The sequence below is a fragment of the Bos grunniens genome, chromosome 18, assembly GCF_055505025.1.
Source record: "Bos grunniens cultivar Pamir isolate PY7600 chromosome 18, Bosgru_T2T1.0, whole genome shotgun sequence".
NCBI lineage: Eukaryota > Metazoa > Chordata > Mammalia > Artiodactyla > Bovidae > Bos > Bos grunniens.
In genome coordinates this window covers 43,362,304-43,384,577 of record NC_141182.1, presented here as the reverse complement: position 1 = coordinate 43,384,577, position 22,274 = coordinate 43,362,304, and the positions used below count along the sequence as shown (strand labels likewise).

Here is a 22,274-nt window from a genome sequence, read left to right as displayed (position 1 = left end):
ACACAAAAAGTAAAAAGCATGGATGATAGCCACATAGGTAAATATACGATAATTTCTCTTATTATTTATTTAAATCCCTCAAAGAAAAACTGTTTCAATAGGAACAATAATAGATTCCAGCATGTTTAACAAATGTACAAATACAATGTATGACAACACTAGCATACAGTCCAGGAGGGAGAAATGGAAGCTTCCTATTTTAAGATCTTTTACTCCATACGAAGTGCATAATATCACATTTTCCCATTAATATCACTGGCATGGATCTTGCTGAGGACAGGGTTACAAAGACTTGGAAGCTCATCTTCAAGGATACAAGAAACCATTCTTCACCTTCCACCAACCTGAACTGCCATCGGGCCCACATATACCCTCCCTTCACATCAAGACATCTGCCTTACAGACATAGTTCTATCTGACAAGGTAACAAGGAGACTCCAGAATCACTACCACTTTTTGGAAAACTGTGCTGCTAGCCAGCTGTCAAACATATTTATTTTAAATATATGCTTCATCAAAATTTCCAGGGTCACTCTTTTTGAAAACGAATATTCTCCCATCATCAATCTTACAGAACACTGTATAAAACAATATTATACTTAAGTCTCTAGTCAATTACACTAGATTTTCAGATCATACCTTGCAGCTGGTGTGTCTGGATTGGCATATATGGTTATGCCTCTCTTTGTTGGCCAGCACACTGAAGATTCAACACACTGTAAAAAAAAAAAAAATTTTTTTCAGGATGAATATTTACACTAGCAACACACGTGTTCTTGAGGCATCAAAATTCCCTGGGAGTTGTCCTCATAGACAACCATCTCAGATAAGGTCCAGGCAACACAGAAATGAAGAGACCAAGAACTGGAGAGGCCACCACTATAAACACTCGACTTAAGGGTCCAAATAGCAGGCAGCCAGCCCTTCGGACAGTCAGTGTTTAAAACGTCCTGGAATTACTTTCACTTGTCTTGCTTGTCAAGGGAACTGGAGGGACAGCTAAGACTTGACCTTAACTATTAAGAGTGTCCCATAATTCCAGATACTTATACCCTTGTTTAAGTGAGAATATACACCCAATTTCGTCAAGTGGTCAGCAGGCCAAGAACAAGGACTTGAAAAGGGAGGAATAAGGGTTATCCTGTTCATCTGAAACAGAGTAAACGTATGTTTTTTTTTCATGAATAAAACTATCATAGCCACAGTTTTGGTTCCTGGTAGATTTTAAAGGAGAATATTAACGAACACTACATAAACTTTATATTTAATGAACATTTTAAAACAGCACCTTATTTACATCTTTCAAGGAGATGTACTGTTGTTTCTTTTCAGATTCTTTTTTAGGTGAACCTTTCAATGAATCCATATTACATTTTACAGTCTTCTCTGCAATAAAAATAATAACAAAAATTATCTTAGCAAGTGTTATAAATAAATAGAAAACAGGACCAAAAGGATCTTACTAAAAAAGTGTTATCATAATAAAACCTTAATACATAAAATTGTTATGGTATAAGATTTTGTATCAAACTTTACTTGAGGGGATTAAATTAAAAAATCTTGTATCCTTATTGGGGGAAAAAAAAGAAAAAAAATGTTGAAAAAAATTCCTTACTGGGTTACTAACAATTTAACCATTATTTATTTTCCCAAACTGGCAGACTCTATTTTGCAAAGGAGGCCAGAACATGATTCCCAACACACATGCTGTTCTCACAGTGTGCCTTCCACACTTCTCCCACGGAGAGGTGGGCTCATACTCCTTTCCCATAAGCCTGGGTGGGCTTAGAAACACAGATGTGATGTTACGTGACTTCCAAAGCTGGAACACAAAAGTCATACGCTTATGATCTGCTCTCTTAAATGCTCACTTCTGTAACCCAGCCGTCGTGTTACGAGGAAGCCCAAGCAACTGCATGGAAAGGCCACTACATATATTTCAGATGATAGCCCAGAAGAGACAAGGTAGACTTCAGATCAAAGAAGGAGTCATTTAATAATGACACATATCAATTCATCAAGAGGACATAAAACTTCTAAACTTCCGTGTACCTAAGTGACAGTTTCAAAATATATGAAGCAAAAACTAACAGAACGGAAACGAGTCATAAGTAAAGCAATTGTATAGCTGGAGATATCAATGCCTCTCCAGTAGCTGATAGACCTGTAGACAAAAAAAAAAATCATAAACACAGAGAAGACCTGAACAAGACCATTGACCAACCTGACATAACTAATATTTACCTAACACTCGCCCCAACAGCAGCACAACATGCTTTCTTCTCAAGTACACACACAGCCTTTTCCAAGTGAGACCATATTCTGAGTCATAATACAAGTCTCAATAAATTTTAAAGGATACAGAATACTCAACTGAGAATCCTGAACAACTTAAGGGGTCAACAGAGATAGATAGTATAAATAGGAAAAAGAAAAGCAATTAGAATCTCCAAGAAGAAATAATGCTGTCATCTTATATTTACCAATCTTACATTTCAAAGCTCAATTTAGCTTCCAGTTTCTATCCCAGCATGTAAGGAGGCTGGAATTCACCACTCCCTCATAACAGTAAGTAAACAGCTAACCCAAGTGAAAAATAACAACTCTTCTTATATCTGACGTAAAAGATGAGGCCACAGGGCAAACCTTCTCACCTAAAACTGGAGAGACAGATAATCACAACTCATTTGAGCAGAAATCTCCATAGAACCTAGCATCAGAGAAGGAAAATCTGAACTGTATGTTTACCAGCTACTGGAAGCTAGTGTGGGAAAGTAAATTAACAATTCCAAGAGGACCCCCAACACTTTGTGACTCTCACTAACTGGAACTCCATAGCTTCTCACAGTGAAGATCATATAAAAATCCCCTTGGGGCTTAGTAGGGGGAGAGGAAAATTAACCTTTTTGAAATATGCCACTGCATTCTGTTCTCAGCAAGGTCTGCCCTCAGGAGAAACTAACCAGAGCCTGAACTACCCGGACTGAACAGACTCGTTCCATATCGGGAATGGAGTACATTAAGGCTGTATATTGCCACCCTGCTTATTTAACTTATATGCAGAGTACATCGTGCAAATGCCAGGCTGAATGAAGCACAAGCTGGAATCAAGATTGCCAGGAGAAATATCAATAACCTCAGATATGCAGATGACGCCATCCTTATGGCAGAAAGCGAAGAAGAACCAAAAAGCCTCTTGATGAAAGTGAAAGAGGAGAGTGAAAAGTTGGCTTAAAACTCAATATTCAGAAAAGTAAGATTATGGCATCCGGTCCCATCACTTCATGGCAAATAGATGGGGAAACAATGAGAGACCTTACTTTTTGGGGCTCCAAAATCACTGCAGATGGTGACTGCAGCCATGAAATTAAAAAACGCTTGCTCCTTGGAAGAAAAGCTATGACAAACCTAGACAGCATTACTTTGCCAACAAAGGTCTGTCTAGTCAAAGCTATGGTTTTTCCAGTAGTCATGTATGGAAGGGGAGAAGGCAATGGCAACCCACTCCAGTACTCTCGCCTGGAAAATCCCATGGATGGAGGAGCCTGGTGGGCTGCAGTCCATGGGATGGCTAAGAGTCAGACACGACTGAGTGACTTCACTTTCACTTTTCACTTTCATGCATTGGAGAAGGCGATGGCAACCCACTCCAGTGTTCTTGCCTGGAGAATCCCAGGGACGGGGGAGCCTGGTGGGCTGTCATCTATGGGGTCGCACAGAGTTGGACACGACTGACACAACTTAGCAGCAGCAGCAGCATGTATGCATGTGAGAGCTGGACTATAAAGAAAGCTGAGTGCCAAAGAACTGACGCTTTTGAACTGTGGTGTTGGAGAGTCCCTTGGACTGCAAGGAGATCCAACCAGTGAACCCTAAGGAAATCTGTCCTCGATATTCTTTGGAAGGACTGATGCTGAAGCTGAAACTCCAATACTTTGGCCACCTGAGGCGAAGAACTGACTCATTTGAAAAGACCCTGAAGCTGGGAAAGATTGAAGGTGGGAGGAGAAGAGGACAACAGAGGATGAGATGGTTGGATGGCATCACCAACTCAATGGACATGAGTTTGAGTAAGCTCCTGGAGTTGGTGAAAGACAGGGAGGCCTGGCATGCTGCAGTCCATGGTGTCGCAAAGAGCTGAACACGACTGAGCAACTGAACTGAACTGAACTACCCAGGCTTTATCAGAGACTAATTGCCTTGGGGGAAGGGAAATAGCCGGACTGGTTGGATCTCTTTGTAGTCCAAGGGACTCTCAAGAGTCTTTTGAACTGTGGTGTTGGAGAAGACTCTTCAGAGTCCCTTGGACTGCAAGGAGATCCAACCAGTCCATTCTAAAGGAGATCAGTCCTGGGTTTTCATTGGAAGGACTGATGCTGAAACTCCAATACTTGGGCCACCTCATGCGAAGAGTTAACTCATTGGAAAAGATTCTGATGCTGGGAGGGGTTGGGGAAGGAGGAGAAGGGGACGACAGAGGATAAGATGGCTGGATGGCATCACCGACTCAATGGACATGAGTTTGAGTGAACTCCGGGAGTTGGTGATGGACAGGGAGGCCTGGCGTGCTGCGATTCGTGGGGTCACAAAGAGTCGGACATGACTGAGCAACTAAACTGAACTGAACTGAACTGCCTTGGGGGAAGGGAAATAGCCCATCTATTTCCCCACTCCTCAGGCCATCCTAGCCCTCCTAAAGAGGAGAAGTGGAGGTCTGAAAAGCACATGTGAAGGTCGCAACCCAGATGAAAAGGCTCAAAAACATGGAGATCTAATCACAGCTTTAAAGGATGCTTCTCCTCCCTCTATACCTTACAACTGTACCTCTAAAAGCCCACCTCTTACCCAGAATATCATGTCTGGCTTTAAATCAAAAAAAAAAAAAAAATTGCAAGGCATACCAAAAAGCAAAAAAAAAAAAAAAGACAGTTTGAAGAAACAGGGAAAGAATTAGAACCAGAGTTAGAGCAGAGATGTTGAAACTGTCAGACCAGAAATTTAGTACAACTCAGATCAGGAGATCCTTATTGAAAATTTCAGGCTTAAATTGAAGACAGTAGGGAAATCCACTAGGCCATTCAAGTTATGACCTAAATCAAATCCCTTATGATTATACAGTGGAGCTGACAAACAGATTCAAGGGATTAGATCTGGCAGACAGAGTGTCTGAAGAACTATGGACCGAGATTAGTAACACTGTCCAAGAGCCAGTGACCAAAACCATCCCAAAGAAAAAGAAACGCAAGAAGCCCAAGTGGTTGTCTGGAGAGGCTTAACAAATAGCTGAGGAAAAAAGAGAAGCACACAGCAAGGGAGAAAGGGAAAGATATACCCAACTAAATGCAGAGTTCAGAGAACTGCAAGGAGAGGTAAGAAGGCCTTCTTAAAGAAACAGTGCAAAGAAACAGAGGAAAACAACAGAATGGGGAGAACTAGAGATCTCTTCAAGAAAACTGGAGATATCAAAGGAACATTTCATACGAGGATAGGTAAGAAAAAGGAGAGAAATGCTAAGAACCTAGCAGAAGAAGGTATGAAAAGGTGGCAAGAATACACAAAAGAACTATACAATAAAGGTCTTAATGGCCCAGATAATCACATTAGTGTGGATAATCACTTAGAATCAGACATCCTGGAGTGTGAAGTCAAGGGGTCTTAGGAAGCATTACTACAAACAAAGTGGAGGTGATGGAATACCTGCTGAGCTATTTCAAATCCTAATAGATGATGCTGTTGAAATGCTGCACTCAACATGTCAGTAAATTTGGAAAACTCATCAGTGGCCGCAGGACTGAAAAAGGTCAGTTTTTATTCCAACCTCAAAGAAGGACAATGACAAGGAATGATCAGACTTCCATACAATTGCATTCATTTCACATGCTAGCAAGGTAATGCTCGAAATCCTTCAAGCTAGGCTTCAGCAGTAGTTGAACTGAGAACTTTCATGTGTACAAGCTGGATTTCTAAGAGACAGAGGTGCCAGAGATCAAATTGCCACATTCACCGGATCATGGAGAAAATGAGGGACTTCCAGAAAAACATCTACTGCTTCACTGACTATGCTAAAGCCTTTGACTGTGTGGATCACAACAAACAGTGCAAAATTCTTAGAGATGGGAATACCAGACCACCTGACTTGTCTCCTGAGAAACCTGTATGCAGGTCAAGAAGCAACAGTTAGAGCTGGATACAGAACAACAAATTGGTTCAAAATTGGGAAAGGAGTATGACAGGGCTATATATTGTCACCCTGCTTATTTAACTTATATGCAGAGTACATCATGCAAAATGCTGGGCTGGATGAACCAAAAAGTTGGAATCAAGATTGCTGGGAGAAATATCAACAACCTCAGATATGCAGATGGTACCACTCTAATGGCAGAAAGTGAAGAGGAACTACAGAGCCTCTTAATGAAAGTTTAAAAGGAGAGTGAAAAAGCTGGCTTGAAACTCAACATTAAAAAAAAACTAATATCATGGCATCTGGTCCCATCACTTTATGGCAAATAGAAGGGGGAAAAGCAGAAGCAGTCAGTGACGTATTTTCTTGGACTTCAAAATCACTGCAGACAGCGACTACAGTCATGAAATTAAGACACTTGTTCCTTGGAAGGAAAGCTATGACAAACCTAGACAACATATTAAAAAGCAGAGACATCGCTTTGCTGACAAAGGTCCATATAGTCAAAGCTATGGTTTTTCCATGTACGGATGGAAAGTCATGTACAGATATGACAGATGGATCATGAAGAAGGCTGAGCACCGAAGAACTAGTGCTTTCAAATTATGGTGATGGAGAAGACTCTTGAGAGTTCCTTGGACTGCAAGGAGATCAAACCAAGCAATCCTACAGGAAATCAATCCTGAATATTCATTAGAAGGACTGATACTGAAACTGAAGCTCCAATACTCTGGCTACCTGATGTAAAGATATGACTCACTGGAAAAGACCCTGATGCTGGGAAAGACTGAAGGCAAAGGAAGAGGGCGGCAGAGGATAAGAAGGTTAGATAGCATCACAGACTCAATGGACATGAACTTGAGCAGACTCCAGAAGATAGTGGAGGACTGAGGAGCCAGTCCATGGGATTGCAAAGAGGTGGATACAACTTAGCAACTGAACAACAGTAACAACAAAGGATTACTATGCTAAGGGTTCTAATAGAACAAGCAAACAATATGCAAGAATAGATGGATAATATAAGCAGGGACATGAAAATTATAAGAAAGAATCAAGAAGAAATGCCAGAGATCAAAAACACTAACAGAAATGAAGAATGCCTTTGATGAACTTAGTAGACTGTATTCATCTGTGGCAAGAATCACTGAACTTGAGGATATGCATATTAGAGAAGGAATAAGTCAAGGCAAATTTAAGGTTTTCTTTTTTGAAAACAGATATAACAGATAACAGTTTGTTCAAAATAATAGCAACAAAGTATTTCATTATTTATGCATATACATATAAAATATGTAAATATACATTTATTACAAACATACCCATATTCATGAAAAGAATAACAACAATGGCACTATGGCCAGGAAGGAGGAATTATGAATACTTTGTTATTATAAGGTACTAGCACTACCTGTAAGGTGGTTCAGTGTTATCTGAGAGTAGATTGGACTGGTTGTAAATATTGCAATATCTAAGGCAATCATTTAAAAAAAGTGAAAAAAGAAGCAAACTGATGTGCTAAGAAAGGAAAGAAATCAGAATTCTGTAAAATGCTCAACTAAAGCTATAAATGACAAAAAATGGAAGACAAGAATAAAAAACAAAGGCAATGAATAGAAAACAGTAACGAGTTTGGCAGGTATCAATCTAACTAAATCAATCATCACTTTAAAGGGTATTGGTCTAAATTCACCAAATAAAGGACAAATATTTATACAAATTCTAGAAATTTGTATAAGTCAGTCTCCCAAGGCAAAGGAAAACAGAAGCAAAAATAAACAAATGGGACCTAGTTAAACTTACAAGCTTTTACACTGCAAAGGAAACCAGAAACAAAAAGACAACTGGGAGAAAATACTTGCAAACATCATGATTGATAAGGCTTAATTTCCAAATATATACAAGCAGCTCATACAATTTCAACATCAAAAAAACCCAACCAATTAAAAATGGGCAGAAGGCCTAAACAGACTTTTCTCTAAAGAAGACATACAGATGGCCAACAAGTACGTGAAAAGATGCTCAACATCGCGAATCATCAAAGAAATGCATATCAAAGGCACAATGAGTCAAGAGGAAGGGGACATATGTACACCTATGGCTGACTTATCTTGATGTACAGCAGAAATCAACACAACATGTAAAGCAATTATCCTCCAATTAAAAATGAATTTTAAAAGGCACAATGAGGTATCACCTCACACCTGTCAGAATGGCCTTCGTTAAAAGTCCATAAACAGTAAATGCTGGCGAGGCTATGGAGAAAAGGGAACCTACCTATACCGCTGGTCAGAATGTAAACTGGTGCAATCACAACGGAGAAAAGCATGGAAGTGCCTTAAAAAACTAAACAGAGTTGCCATATGATCCTGTAATCCCATCCATGGGTGTGTGTCTGGAGAAAACCATAATTCGAAAAGACACATGCACCCCAGCAGGACAGCACTGTTTCCAACAGCCGAGGCATGGAAGCAACGACAGATTCATCCATTGACAGATGAATGGATAAAGAATATGTGGTCCCATTAAGTTGAAAAGAAACATGCACCCCAATGTTCAGAGCAGCATTATTCACAGTATCCAAGATATGGAAGCAATCTATCCATACCCAAATAAAGAAGATGTGGTGTGTATACACACACACACACACACAAACTGGAATATTACTCAGCCATAAAAAGAACGAAAATTTGCCATTTGCCACAACATGGATGGATTTATGCTTAGTGAAATTAAGTCAGACAGGGAAAGACAAATACTGTATGATATCTCTTATATGTGGAATCTAAAAAAAATTAAAACTAGTGAATTTAACAAAAAAGAAACAGACTCACAGATGCAGAGAACAAACTAGTGGTTACCAGTAGCGGGGAGGGAAAGGGGAGGCTCCAAAAAACAGCAGTGGATTAAGAGGTACAAATTACTATGCATAAAATAAATAACCTACAAGGATATACTGTACAGTACAGGGAATATAAGCAATATTTTAAAATATCTATAAATGCAGTATTAGCTTTAAAAATTGTGAGTCACTATGTTGTATCCTTGAAACAAATAATATACATCAATTGTACCTCAGTAAAATTTTTATAGCTTAAAAAAAAAGCTAAAGTAGCTGTATTAATTTCAGATAGAGTAGACTTCAGAACAAGGGAAAATATGAAGGTCAGAAGCATGACATAGTAATAAAGAACCCAATTCTTCAAAAGTCTTCAAAAAGACATATGAGACTTAAAATTGTGTATGTGCGTAACAAGAAAGCATCAAAATACGTGAGGCAAAACTGATAAAACTGCAAGGAGAAACAGATGAGAACACCATTACAGTTAGAGACAGCAACAGCTCTCTACCAAAAATGAACAGACCCAGCAGGCAGAAAATCAGTGTAAGGGTATAGCAATTCAACAGCATCACCTCAACTGGTCAGAACTGGCATCTACAGATGATTTCATCCTACAGCAGATACTTTCTTCTCAAGCTCAAGTGGAACTGACACTAAGACAGACCATATAAAATACATCTAAATAAACTTAAAGTGGAAATTGTACAAAGTACACTATCAGACCACAACGGAATTAAACTAACTTAGTAACAACAAGATAGCTGGAAAATCCCCAAATACTTGGAGAGTAAGCAACCCACTTCCATATAATACATGGATCAAGAAGAAATATCAAGAGAAATTCTGAAATGTTTTTAACCAAATGAAAATAAAAATACAACTTATCAAAATTTATGGGATTCAGTGATGGGCAGTTGACAGCATTAAATGTTTGTATTAGAAAAGAAGAAAAAATTTAAATTAATAATATAAGCTTCCACCTTAGAAAACTAGAAAAGAAGAGCAAATTAAATATAAAGTAAGCAGACAAAAAGAATTAAATTCAGAGCAAAAATCAATGAAAATGGAAACAGGAGATCATCTGCCACAATTGGGACATGCTATGAAATAACAGGTCCATAATCTGCCAAAGTGTCACAGTCAGAAAAGTCCAGGAAGACTGAGGACTGCTGCAGACCCAGGGAGGCGAGGAGATGCTCCACCTGATGCTGAGCCGTGTCTTCCTTCCCCAGAGGACTCAGTGCGATGCCTGGCAAAATGACAGGGGTTATCTGACAGTCAGACGATCACAATGCAGCAACGGTAACCTCTGATGTAGATGGCTATACTGTGAATATTTTTGAAAGTACTCTTATTCCTAGGAAAAACACACTCAAGTACTGGGGAGAGGTGGGCATTCCAGTCGGCAACTTACTCTCACGTGGTTTAGAATACAATCAAGTTCTCCGTAATGCTCTCCAACTTATCTGGAAGTTTGTGATCATTCTAAAACAGAAGTTTACTGAGAAAATAAAAGAAAACTCCATGAAAACAGACTTTGATTCCTTTTCTGGTGAATCCCTAGAACAGTGTCTGAAGACGTGTGGCTTAGGGGTGTGACAGCTAACCGCCACAGAAATCAGGACAGGGTCCAGAATGCGTAAGCAGGGACAAAGTAAAATAACCACAGGTATTTTAAAACTTAAGAGATAACTGCCAAAATAAATAGCTTTTAAAAAAAAAGGTTTATCTCAAGCAAGGAGCCTGGGTGAGAAGAAGCTAGACAAGAAAAAATTATTTTTCTTCATAGCCTTTCTGCACTATTTGATTGTTTAGCCAAGTGTTAGAAAGTACTGAACTTTGATTTTTGAAAATGTAAGGAACTTCAAAGTATCAGAATTTAATAAAAATACAATTGAAATTGAAATAGCTTCTCACAAAACTTAAAAAGGAAAAAGAAATCTTTGCCTGAGTAGGCAACATCTAATAATTTTGTTCCTTACATGATAGCCTGGTCACATCTCATATGAGCTTTCTTTTGTTTACCATCAACCTTTTCCTTTTCAAAGATATGCAGAGTTAATTCCAACACTGACTGTAATAAAGAAAACTAGGTGGGACTTGCCTGGAAGTCCAGTGTCCTCCTCCCTGCAATGCGGAGGACCTGGGGATGATTCCTGGTCAGGGAAGCACGATCCCACATACCGCGAAGCAACTAAGCCCACATACCACAATTACTGAGCGCACGTGCTCCACAGCCTGTGCGCCACAACTAGAGAGTCCCGAGCACCACAAAGCAACATCCTGCATGCCCCAACAAAGATCCAACAGAGGCAAATAAGTAAATAATTATTTTTTAAAAACAAAGAGTTAGTGGCTCAGTCGTATCCAACTCTTTGCAACTCCATGGACTGCAGCCCACCAGGCTCCTCTGTCCATAGGATTTCCCAGGCAAGAATACCCATTTCCAAGGGAATGGGTTGCCATTCCCCTCTCCAGGGGATCTTCCTGACCCAGAGATTGAACCCAGGCCTCCTGCACTGCAGGCACATTCTTTACCATCTGAGCCGCCAGGGGGGCCCTTAAACAATGGAAAGCTGTGCAGTGGTTAAACACAATGTAAATACCTGGTATTTTTCTTGCTTCCATGGAAATGGAAGAAACAAAAATGGAAATAACATTCCTGTCAGTAACGGGCTCCATTCAGCAGGAATTCCTATGACACACTATGCCTCCTATAAGGCAAACCAGAATGTAGGTGGGGCCACAGGTGCCCAAGTCTGCCACACAAACTCTGCACACAGAGAGCTCATCTCACCAACCCAGCAGCAGGGAATGCTGTTCCCTGCGCCACAGAGGAGGGGGCAGATGGACGGTCTCATGGCAGAGTCCACAGCCTCAAACCACATCACACTGGACGCAGCTAACCCAGAGAGAGGTGAAAAACACCACATACAGGTTTGTACAGTAGAATCTCATTTTTTAAGAAATAAGACACAGCCTCACACCTGAAAAACTGGGAGAAAAAAGACTAAAATTTTAATAAGTAGGTATCAAAGGTGGTGCTTCCCAGGAGGCACTGGTGGTAAAGAACCTGCCTGCCAACGCAGGAGACGTGGGTTTGATTCCTGCGTCCAGAAGATCCCCTGGAGTAGGAAGCGGCAACCCACTCCAGTACTCTTGTCTGGAGAATCCCGTGGACAGAGGAGCCTGGCAGGCTACAATCCACAGGGTCGCAAAAGAGTTGGACACGATTGAGCACACACTTCAAGTTTTAGTTTACTAGAGGTTTACTACGGCTCTCTCTGAAGCACTGATAGGTACACATACACCCAATGTGGGGGTGAGCACAGAGCAGTCACCACAGAGGGTGAGCCGAGCAAGTTTTACCCTCATCCAGTAATTCCAACTCATTCAGGAACTTGTAGATACAGAGTTAAAGACGGGATATTTCTGACTTCATAAATGCCTCTTTCTTATTTTTATGCATCCTATTGCTTAAAATAAAACCCGATAAAATCCTTAGGTATATTCTGACAACAAATAATAACCACTGGTCTATGTCTGGGCTAGAATAAATCAGTCCTACACACAAACAAGTGCCTGTTACGTTCTTTATGTTTCGGCAAAATCCTACAGACTACAAGGCAAATTATCTTTGTCAGCATCTACAGCATCGGAGAAGGCAGTGGCACCCCACTCCAGTACTCTTGCCTGGAAAATCCCATGGACGGAGGGGCCTGGTAGGCTGCACTCCATGGGGTCGCTAGGAGTTGGACACGACTGAGCAACTTCGCTTTCACTTTTCACTTTCATGCATTGGAGAAGGAAATGGCAACCCACTCCAGTGTTCTTGCCTGGAGAATCCCAGGGACGGGGGAGCCTGGTGGGCTGCCGTCTATGGGCTCGCACAGAGTCGGATACGACTGAAGCGACTTAGCAGCAGCAGCAGCAACAGCATAAACTTCTCTGGTGGCTCAGATGGTAAACCATCTGCCTACAATGTGGGAGATCCGGGTTTGACCCCTGGGTTGGGAAGATCCCCTGGAGGAGGGCATGGCAACCCACTCTAGTATCCTTGCCTGGAAAATCCCATGGACAGAGAAACCTGGTAGGCAAAACATGACTGAGCGACTTCACTTTCTTTTCACTTTCTTTCACAGCATAAATCGGTTCCATTAAATTAAGGGAAAAAGAGAGACAGAATTACCACAGCCTTATAAACAACTCTTACAGTCCTGAGATATTTAAGAATATTCTTTTATATTGAAATGGAACAAGAGAGGAAAACTCACCCAGGAGCCTACTGGTTGGCCTGAGGTCACCTGCACCCTGGGGCCACGGATGCTCGAGAGACTTTGCTAGAAAAGTTAAACCACATGACTCTGATAGAAAGAATACATTTCAAGATTAAAGCATGAAATAAAACCCAAAATACAAACGTGAATTTGTTGTAAATCACCTCTGCTGTATGATTTACAGAATACCTACCACAGGGCAGGGGAGCAACGTGAGGGGAATAAGAAACATGGGTGTAGAGGAAATATCTACCCTTGTTTCCATTGCCCATGACTGACTCTTCTCATATTTTCATGCTAATAAATGGCTCTTTTTCAAAATTCTAAAAAACACCCTTGTTTTGATAATATCGTTAAACTACTAACAGACAGACTTCTGAAAATACGTGTGCTTGTGCTCAGTCATTAAGTCAAGTCAGACTCTGCGACCCCATGGACTGCAGCCCACCAGGCTCCTCTGTCAATGAGAGTTTCCAGGAAAGAATACTGGAGTGGTTTGCCATTTCCTTCTCCAGGGGATATTCCTGACCCAGGGATTGAACCCGCATCTCCTGTGTCTCTTGCACGACAGGTGGATTCTTTACCCACGTAGTCACAGAGTGAAAATATAACTCCATGTTAATAAGAAATTAATAACAATCTTTTTTCCTGCTCTCATAAAAACAAACCACAACAGCTCTCTTAGAACCTCAAAACTCAAACCTAACAAACTCACTAGGATTAAAATTAAAATATTTCAAAAAAATTAAAATGTTAAATTCAGAATCAAAGTCTCTGTCTCCATATGGGGAAAAGTCGATACAACAATTTACATTAATACACTAACATTTCTATAAATAAGACAACTTAAGGGAAACATACATTGGTGAAATCCACTCACTTTCCATCCTTTGAGAATCTTTTCCTTGCAAAAACATTGGCCAAAGAGTAAGTGCTGGATTGAGCTTACTGGAAAAGGATGCTGACTTTATATTCAATCTTGGCTTCTCCAAAGAATCAAAGTTCTTATTCTCCATGGGTGACACATAACAAGCGAAGTTCTTTGCAACCAGATCATCGTTAACACAAACCTGTGTAAACATTTCATGAATAAGACAAACACAGTCATGTGACTCTTCAAAAAACATGCCGAACTTAACTGAAAATTTTAATCTTCAGAAAAATTATTTTATAGAACAGAATTGGACAGAAATTGATCTCGTGACTTCTGCTTTAGTAATGGTGAACTACACACTTCTGGCCAACCTTCTTGAGAAGAAAAACAGGAGAAAATCTTTTTAGATAATACCTTTGGATGGACATACCCAGAATACATAAAGAACTCTCAAAAAACTCAATTAAAAGAAAACAAAACCAATTTTTAAACAGGCAAAACATAGCAATTAAAAGAGTACAGCACTAGCATAAAAACAGACACATAGTTCAATGGGAACAGAAAGATAGCCCAGAAATAAACCCAGATATATATGGTCAATACAATTACTAAAAAGGAGCTAAGACTATATAATGGGGAAACAATAGTCTCTTCAATAAATTGTGTTGGGAAAACTAGACAGCTAAATGCATAAGAATGAAACTGTGCCATTAACTCACACCATACACAAACAAACTCAAAATGGATTAAAGACTTGAATATAAGATCTGACACCATAAAACTCAAAGAAGAAAACATAGGTGATAATAAGCTCCTTGACACTGGTCTTGGTGATAATTTTTGGAGTTTGACACCAAAAGCAAAGGCAACAAAAGTGAAGATAAACCAGAAGAACTACATACATCAAACCAGAAAGCTTCTTCAGAGCAAAAAAAAGCACCAATAAAACAAAAGCATTTTTAATAAGAGGAAACATCTGTTAAGTCACTTATTATCTGATAAGGGGTTAATACCCAAAATACATAAAAACTCATAAACAATAGTAACCAACAAACCCCAAATAATCCAATTTAAAAATGGGCAGAGGATCTGAATCGACATTTTCCCAAACAAGACATGCAGATGGTCAACAGGGACAAGAAAGATGTTGGATATCACGAATCACCAGGGAAATGCAAATCAGAACCAGGGTGAGGTACCACTTCACATCTGTCAGAATGGCTATCGTTAAAAAGACAAGAAACACCCAGGGCAGGTGTTTCAAGGATGTGGAGAAAAAGGAACCCTTAGGCACTACTGGTAGGAATGCAAATTGGCATAGTCACTCCGGAAAACAGTACCAAGGTTCCTTTAGAAATTAAAAACAGAATTACCATACAATCCAGCAATTCCACTTCTGGGTCTTTATCTGAAGAAAACAAAATCATTAACTTGAAAAGACACACGCATCTCGGTGTTCACTGCAATGTTATTTACAATAGCCAAAATTACGGAAACAATCTAAGTATTCATCGGTGGATGAATGGATAAAAAAAAATGTGATGTATATACATATATACACAATGGGATATTATTTGGCCACAAAAAGAATGAAATCTTTCCATCCGTGACAACATATACTCACCTTAAGGACATTACACTATATGACATAAGAGAAAGACAAAAGCTACATAATCTCCACTTCTATGTGGAATTTAAATACGAAACAGAACAAGCTCACAGACAGAGAACAGACCGGTGACTGCCAGAGCTGGGGTCGGGGGCACAGAGGGAGAAGGTCGTGAAATGGGAGAAGGGAGTCAAAAGGTAAAAACTTTCAATTATAAAATAAATAAGTCACGGGCATATGATGTACAGCAAGGTGGCTATAGTTAACAATACTGTATCGCATGTTTGAAAGTTGCTCAATCTTGTGATGAGAACAAGAAAAAAAATGCCGTCACTGTTGGTAATGGGTGTTAACTAGACCCTGTGCAATGTGTATGGACAAGTATTAAGGCGTTGTGCTGTACACAGGCAACTAATATCATGTTGTACATCAATTACACCTCTATTTTAAAAAGGATAAAAAAATTTTAAAAAGGAGAAAATGAAAATAAATGGGTAAAAGATCTGGATACTTCATTAAAGATATATGGATTGCAAACAGCATATGAAAAGACACTCAAGACCACTCATCATTGAGTGAGTGAGTGAAGTCGCTCAGTCGTGTCCGACTCTGCGACCCCGCGGACTGCAGCATACCAGGCTCCTCTGTCCATGGGATTTTCCAGGCAAGGGTACTGGAGTGGGCTGCCATTTCCTTCTCCAAGAAGGAAAGTGCATTAGGGAAGCGCAAATAAACTGCAATGAGAGACCACTACACACCAATGAGAATGACCATGAAAGGAATGGAGAGGATGTGGAGGAAGTGTAACTCACTGCTGATGGGACTGTACAATGGTCACTCTGGAAAGCAGTTTGGTAGTCTCTTAACACTTATAAAACCACCCAGAAGGGTGACTCCTGGGTATTTACCCAAGAAAAATGAAAGCACAGGTCCAAGGAAGACTTGCGCGTGAATCGTCACAGGAGTTTCATTTGCACTTGCCCCACAGAGGCCACAGCTCAAATGTCCATCAGCAAGTGAATGGATGAACACTGTAGTATATCCAGACAGTGGAAGGGTACTGACAAAAAAGGATCAGCGTGCACGTCTCCTAAAAATTGGGTGTGAAAGAAAACAAGTTTAAAACAGAGAGAGGAAGAGAACACCCGGACACATCCCTGTGCTTCCTTTAGCAGCTAGAAAAGAACTGCTGGCCCCATTTATTTTTCTAGCAATTATGACCTCATGCAGCCACCGTCAGTCCTCTCTGCTGAGCCCGCCTCTGCTCTGTAACAGCCTGAGGTAAGGGCAAGTGTGAATGACACTGTTTTTCTTGTGTGCGTTGCTTTATTAAAACAGTATCTTAATAATAATAAAATACTTTAAAAATACAACTCTTTCACTCACCTTTTCATTTTTCAGAGTTACATAAAGGTAAACCTCAAAAGTATCTTCTTCCACAGCACACAATTTGGCTTCTACCTGGGTAGTCGCTAAATAGCATAAATGAAAACATGAAGAAGATGATGTTAAAAGTATGCTTGAGGGACTTTCCTGGGGGTCCAGTGGTTAAGACTCTGCACCTCCACTGCAGGTCTGAATCGTGGTCAGGGAACTAAGATCCCGCATGCCATGCCTCATGGCCAAAAAAATAAGAATGGGTAAAACGACTATGACTATTTGTTAACTACCCACGACTACCCAGTGCCACAATGTCCGAGAGCCTCCTCCCTCAGGAGGGGTCTGGCGGCAGGTGAGCCAAGGTGAAGGCTCTCCAGGCAAAGTCTGCCAAGTGTCCTCTGTCTCCTCAGCCCCCATCCTCCTCCGGCCGCCCTGTGACAGCACCTCGAGCACAGCTCTGGGCCCCCCTTCTTTTCCAGTGATCCCCAAACCCACAGGCCCAGCCAGAGTCTTTCCCGAGTCATTCCACCCTCTGAACGCCTGAAGAGCAGCCCCACGTGTGGGTACCGCCAGGCACGCTGCTCAGCCCACTGCTGTGTTCCACTCCCTCTCACCACAAGCCTCTGCGGCAGTGCTGTTACCGCTTTACAGGCGAGGAGACCAGGCTCTCAGAAGGCTGCTCAGAGGCAGCAGAACGGTACCCAACCCAAACACTCTGCCTCCTCCAAGTCTGAGTCTCTAGGGCCCCTGTGGGCTCACAAGGGCCCGAACTACAAAACCAGAGGTGCCCCCACCTCCCATTTCTCCAGCAACAATGCCTCTGGCTGCTCCTTCACCCAGACAGCAGGGCAGTGAAGAAGAGGGGCCAGGGCCCCAGCGGGCATCAGGATGCAGCCCAGCCACTGCACACCCACTACTCCTCAGCATGACCCTAGACGCTGCCCAGTTACTTGGCTCAGACTGCCAGGGCTTAGGACAGATGCCACAGAAGAGTCTAATTTACGGCCAACGATTTAAACAGAGAGCACACCAAACAGGTGCTGAGACATTCTATACATCTTCATTAGCAAGGACGGGGACCGCACAGTAGGTACCCACTGACTACCCTTTGCCTGCTAAAAAATAGGCTTTTCATCATTGCCGGTTCAATGAAATGCATGTAAATTATTTTGCAGTGCTGCGGTTTTACACAGACTAAGAAAAAGGCATTATCACCATGTAAGGGTGCCTTACCTACACAATTCCTTGCTGATTTCTCTTGTCAATTACTGATGTCCACATCCATCCCTCAGATTCCAAGGGTACAAAGTCACTGTGATACTTGGAGTGGAAAAAGCTCCACGTGACTTATGAATCCCCCTGAGGGGGGAGGTCAAACAGCAAAGCACACACATGTCAAACCCTTTCCCCAACTGAAGGTGAAACCCCCTTGGGTGTCAGTTCAAAGCAGGCAGCTGCGGTCATGCACTTGCCTTACCTTTCAGGATGTTCTGGAAGTACTGAATAGCTGCACTGTCCCACTTCTTGGCCCGTCTGGAAGAGAACAAAGGCAATCTCATGAAATAAAAGCCAAGGCTAGTCATGCTAACATCACTTTGAAATTACACACTGGATGTTTCGGACATTACACACGGAACATATGATGCAGGAAATGGGGAGTCTAGCTCTGGCCTGGGGTGATGACCCCAGCTGCACCCCGCAGTAGGCTTCTCTCCCACCACCTCCTGCGCCAGTGTAGAGACTCACTGCGAATGGGCCCTTTGTGGGGCTTCCTGCGCTACCGTGCCCACCTCCATGGCATCATCCATCCCAACACCATTGTCCCATTTACCTGCAACATCTGTCTCCCCAGCCAGGGTGCTAGCTCCCTGGAACAGGGACCCTGAGTGAGGAATGCTCAGCACACACTGGCAGAGGGAGGGCTCCCTACGTGTTGGTTAAACCAAAGTTCTAAGAGTGGCCATGGGGAGCCCAGGCCCTGCTGTCTCATGGTATTCCTCACTCTGACGACTCCCTTTCACTGTGTCCCATCTCTCCCCATCATCTTGTCCTTTCCTCTGTGCGATACTGTGATTTATAGTAAGACATATAAACTTGGTCATTGTCACTGTTTCTGGCACAGAGCTCAGTGATGAGAGTAATAAAAGGTGTCTTTTGTTATGTTAATGAGGTGACCTGTAGAAAGTGCCTAGGTAACTTAGAGATGAGGGCTGGTTGCCAGGGGAACCAACCTTGTGATTAGAGGGTTGCAACTTTCAATCCCACTCCCTGGGCCTTTGGGGAGGGGAGAGGTACTGGAGGTTGAATCAACTGTCAAAGGCCAATGATTTAATCAATCATGACTAGGTAATGAAGCCTCCATAAACACTGAAAATGGACTAGGTTGGGAGCCTCTGGGCTGGTGAACACTTAGAAATGTGGGGGAACAGGTGTCCCTGGAGGGAAGGCAGCCCCTTTCCCTAGACCCTGCCCCATGCATCTCTTCCATCTGGCTGCTCCCGAGTTATTTCATTTAAACTAAACTGGTGAAAATTAGAGTGCACTGTCTTATTGGCGAATTTACCTTAAGAATGTTTGTTGAAGCTCTTTGCCAATACATGTACTCCCTTCTACTCTCAGTCTTTCTCCTGGGGGCATATAATTGGCATACTAGCTGCCCCTAACTGTCCCTCTCTTGATAGACAGCTAGGTTGTTTCCAAACAATTCTGCACTGTACATTGATGTAGAGATATATAGACGCACGCATGCACATGAGTACACCTGTACCTCTCACACTCCCACCCCCCCATCTCGTGATCTGACCACGCTGCCAGTGTAGATATATACACGCACGCATGCACATGTGTACACATGTACCTCTCACACTCACACCCCCCCATCTCGTCATCTGACCACGCTGCCAGTGTAGATGTATACACGCAGGCATGCACATGAGTACACGTGCACCTCTCACACTCACACCCCCATCTCGTCATCTGACCACGCTGCCAGTGTTTGTATGGGATGGGTCCCGGCACTGGGCAGTGCTGTGTCAGGGTTATGACTGTGATCTTTGCTGCCTTGAATGAGCACCCCCTGAGGTCCTGGGGGCAGCGCCCCCACCCCTGCCCTTGCACTCCGCCTTCCCCTCTCCTCCATCGCTGCGGCTTTGTGGGGGATAAAGCTGCAGGAAGCAGCACAGTTCTGATTCAGAGTGCATGGCCTGGTGATACCGCGTTCTGAGTTCTCTCTCAGCTTGGAAGCCGCCTCCATGGCCGATGCTTTGTGAGGCCTGTGGAGACCCTCCCACCTCCACAGCCCCGGCCCTCATCACCTGTAGTTCCCCTTGGTCCGATGAGAGCATCACTCTTGCAGCTGCCTTGGGACCCACACCAATAAGATACTAAGCCAGCTGGTAAATTCGCCAATAAGACAGTGCATTCTAATTTTCAGAAAAAGCTCCGTGAATGTGAATATGCATAAAAGCACCAACAAAGGTCTGCCAATTCAGAGCCTGAAAAGGTCACAGAGGCTTCCCAGGAGGGAGGGCAGGAGGGAAGAAACAGGGCTGGAGAAGGATGCCTGGACTTTTCGCTAATGTTTCATGATCTGATGTAACCATGTTTCTCTTTACAGTTAACTTGCCCTTTTTTGTAAAACAACAAAACAAAACAAAAAACAGAGCTTGGGTCTTACTCTAAAGCCCCCTACACTGCAGCCTCTGGAGATGGCTGCATGGCCAGGTTTGACAGGCTGATTCAGAAGATCCTTCCTGAAGGACAACGAGACCTTTGAAATCGTTCTGGCACTTCTCATAAAGACTTGATTTCACATAAACTTCCTACACTCAATTTAAGACTTTTACTAATGATTCAGCATACATTAGAAGCTGTACTTACACAATTTCAGCACTGTCTTCACAGAAGTTAATGTGCAATGTGACAGGTTTTGTGCAGTACAGTCTGAATTTTTTTGCTCTGTAGGGAAGCTGCATAAAAGTTTCTATGGCAACTCGGATGCTTAACAGTGAAACAAAAACAGTTTCATGATTAAAAAAAAATTATATATAACATATTTCTTTAAAGTCCACCTATATAATTAACATACTTAATGTAAAACACACAAAATCTGATTCTAATACAGCCACCACCAACAGCAAATGCTTGGAGACAGTTGCCCAACAAGGTGAAAACTGGTTCTTGGGGGCAGAGGGAAAAAACCTTACTTCTCTATGTATAAAGCACAAAAATACATGTAGTATATAAATACGTACAGCACCTAAAAGATACTCAGTAATCTTTGGCATTAAAATTTCATGGCATGGCGGCAGGGAGGGATTAGAAAAATACTGTCTCCTTAGACTGAGAAACACTGGGTAATTACGAACAAACCTGGAGGCAAATTTTATTTAAGATTTTAAAATTTCAGTTTCAATCCACAACCAGAATTACCTTTAACTTTCTGTAAATAAGCTGATGTTTTCAGAATCACTGTTTGTCAACTCTGCACAAAAGAGCTGATGGACTGCAGTTTGATAAGCAAGTTGTTGCACATTTTTATTTCCATTCTCCTTCATGAAAATGATAGCGCATTTGCACATACAGTTTCGACATCAACATGTTCTCAGGGCCATGTGTGGGCAGCCTGGCCACCTCGTCTCAAACAGTTAAGAGAAAGTGATGGCACTAACCGCCCCTCCAGGCTTCCTTGCTCTAATCAAATAATTCTCTTGCCAAAAACAAACTAAATTTAAAAACCCAAATGCTAGTAGGAAATCTCTCACGCCGTTAATTATCATGTTATTTTTAATAACCAGTATGGCTTATAAAGTGAGATGGCTGGATGAGATGGTTGGATGGCATCACCGACTCGATGGACATGAGTTTGAGTAAGCTCCGGGAGCTGGTGATGGACAGGGAAGCCTGGCGTGTTGCAGTCCATGGGATTGCAAAGAGCTGGGCTCAGCTGAACGACTGAACTGAACTGAACTGATGGTTATAAAGGTGCAGAAGCACAAGCCGGATAGGCATCACCTCTCCCGTGAACACTTGCCAGCCTCCCGTGTGGGAGCAGCCTCCTAGTACAGACTCCCGGTCAGGGTGTCGCCTCGCCTGTAGCTGGGACTGTTCTTTCT

General features: G+C 42.0%; 1 protein-coding gene across 1 annotated transcript in view; it reads right to left on the bottom strand.

Moving 5' to 3' along the window:
* The window catches only part of TDRD12 (tudor domain containing 12), a 75,869-nt gene that overhangs the window by 37,384 nt on the left and 16,211 nt on the right, over nucleotides 1-22,274 (bottom strand). The window contains exons 4-10 of the mRNA XM_086351723.1: nucleotides 21,040-21,159; nucleotides 18,638-18,693; nucleotides 17,167-17,252; nucleotides 14,178-14,367; nucleotides 13,295-13,360; nucleotides 1,289-1,386; nucleotides 640-716 (exon numbers count right to left, since the gene is read on the bottom strand). Of these exons, the coding sequence (XP_086207849.1) occupies nucleotides 640-716; nucleotides 1,289-1,386; nucleotides 13,295-13,360; nucleotides 14,178-14,367; nucleotides 17,167-17,252; nucleotides 18,638-18,693; nucleotides 21,040-21,159 (693 nt within the window). The remainder of the gene's footprint in view (nucleotides 1-639; nucleotides 717-1,288; nucleotides 1,387-13,294; nucleotides 13,361-14,177; nucleotides 14,368-17,166; nucleotides 17,253-18,637; nucleotides 18,694-21,039; nucleotides 21,160-22,274) is intronic.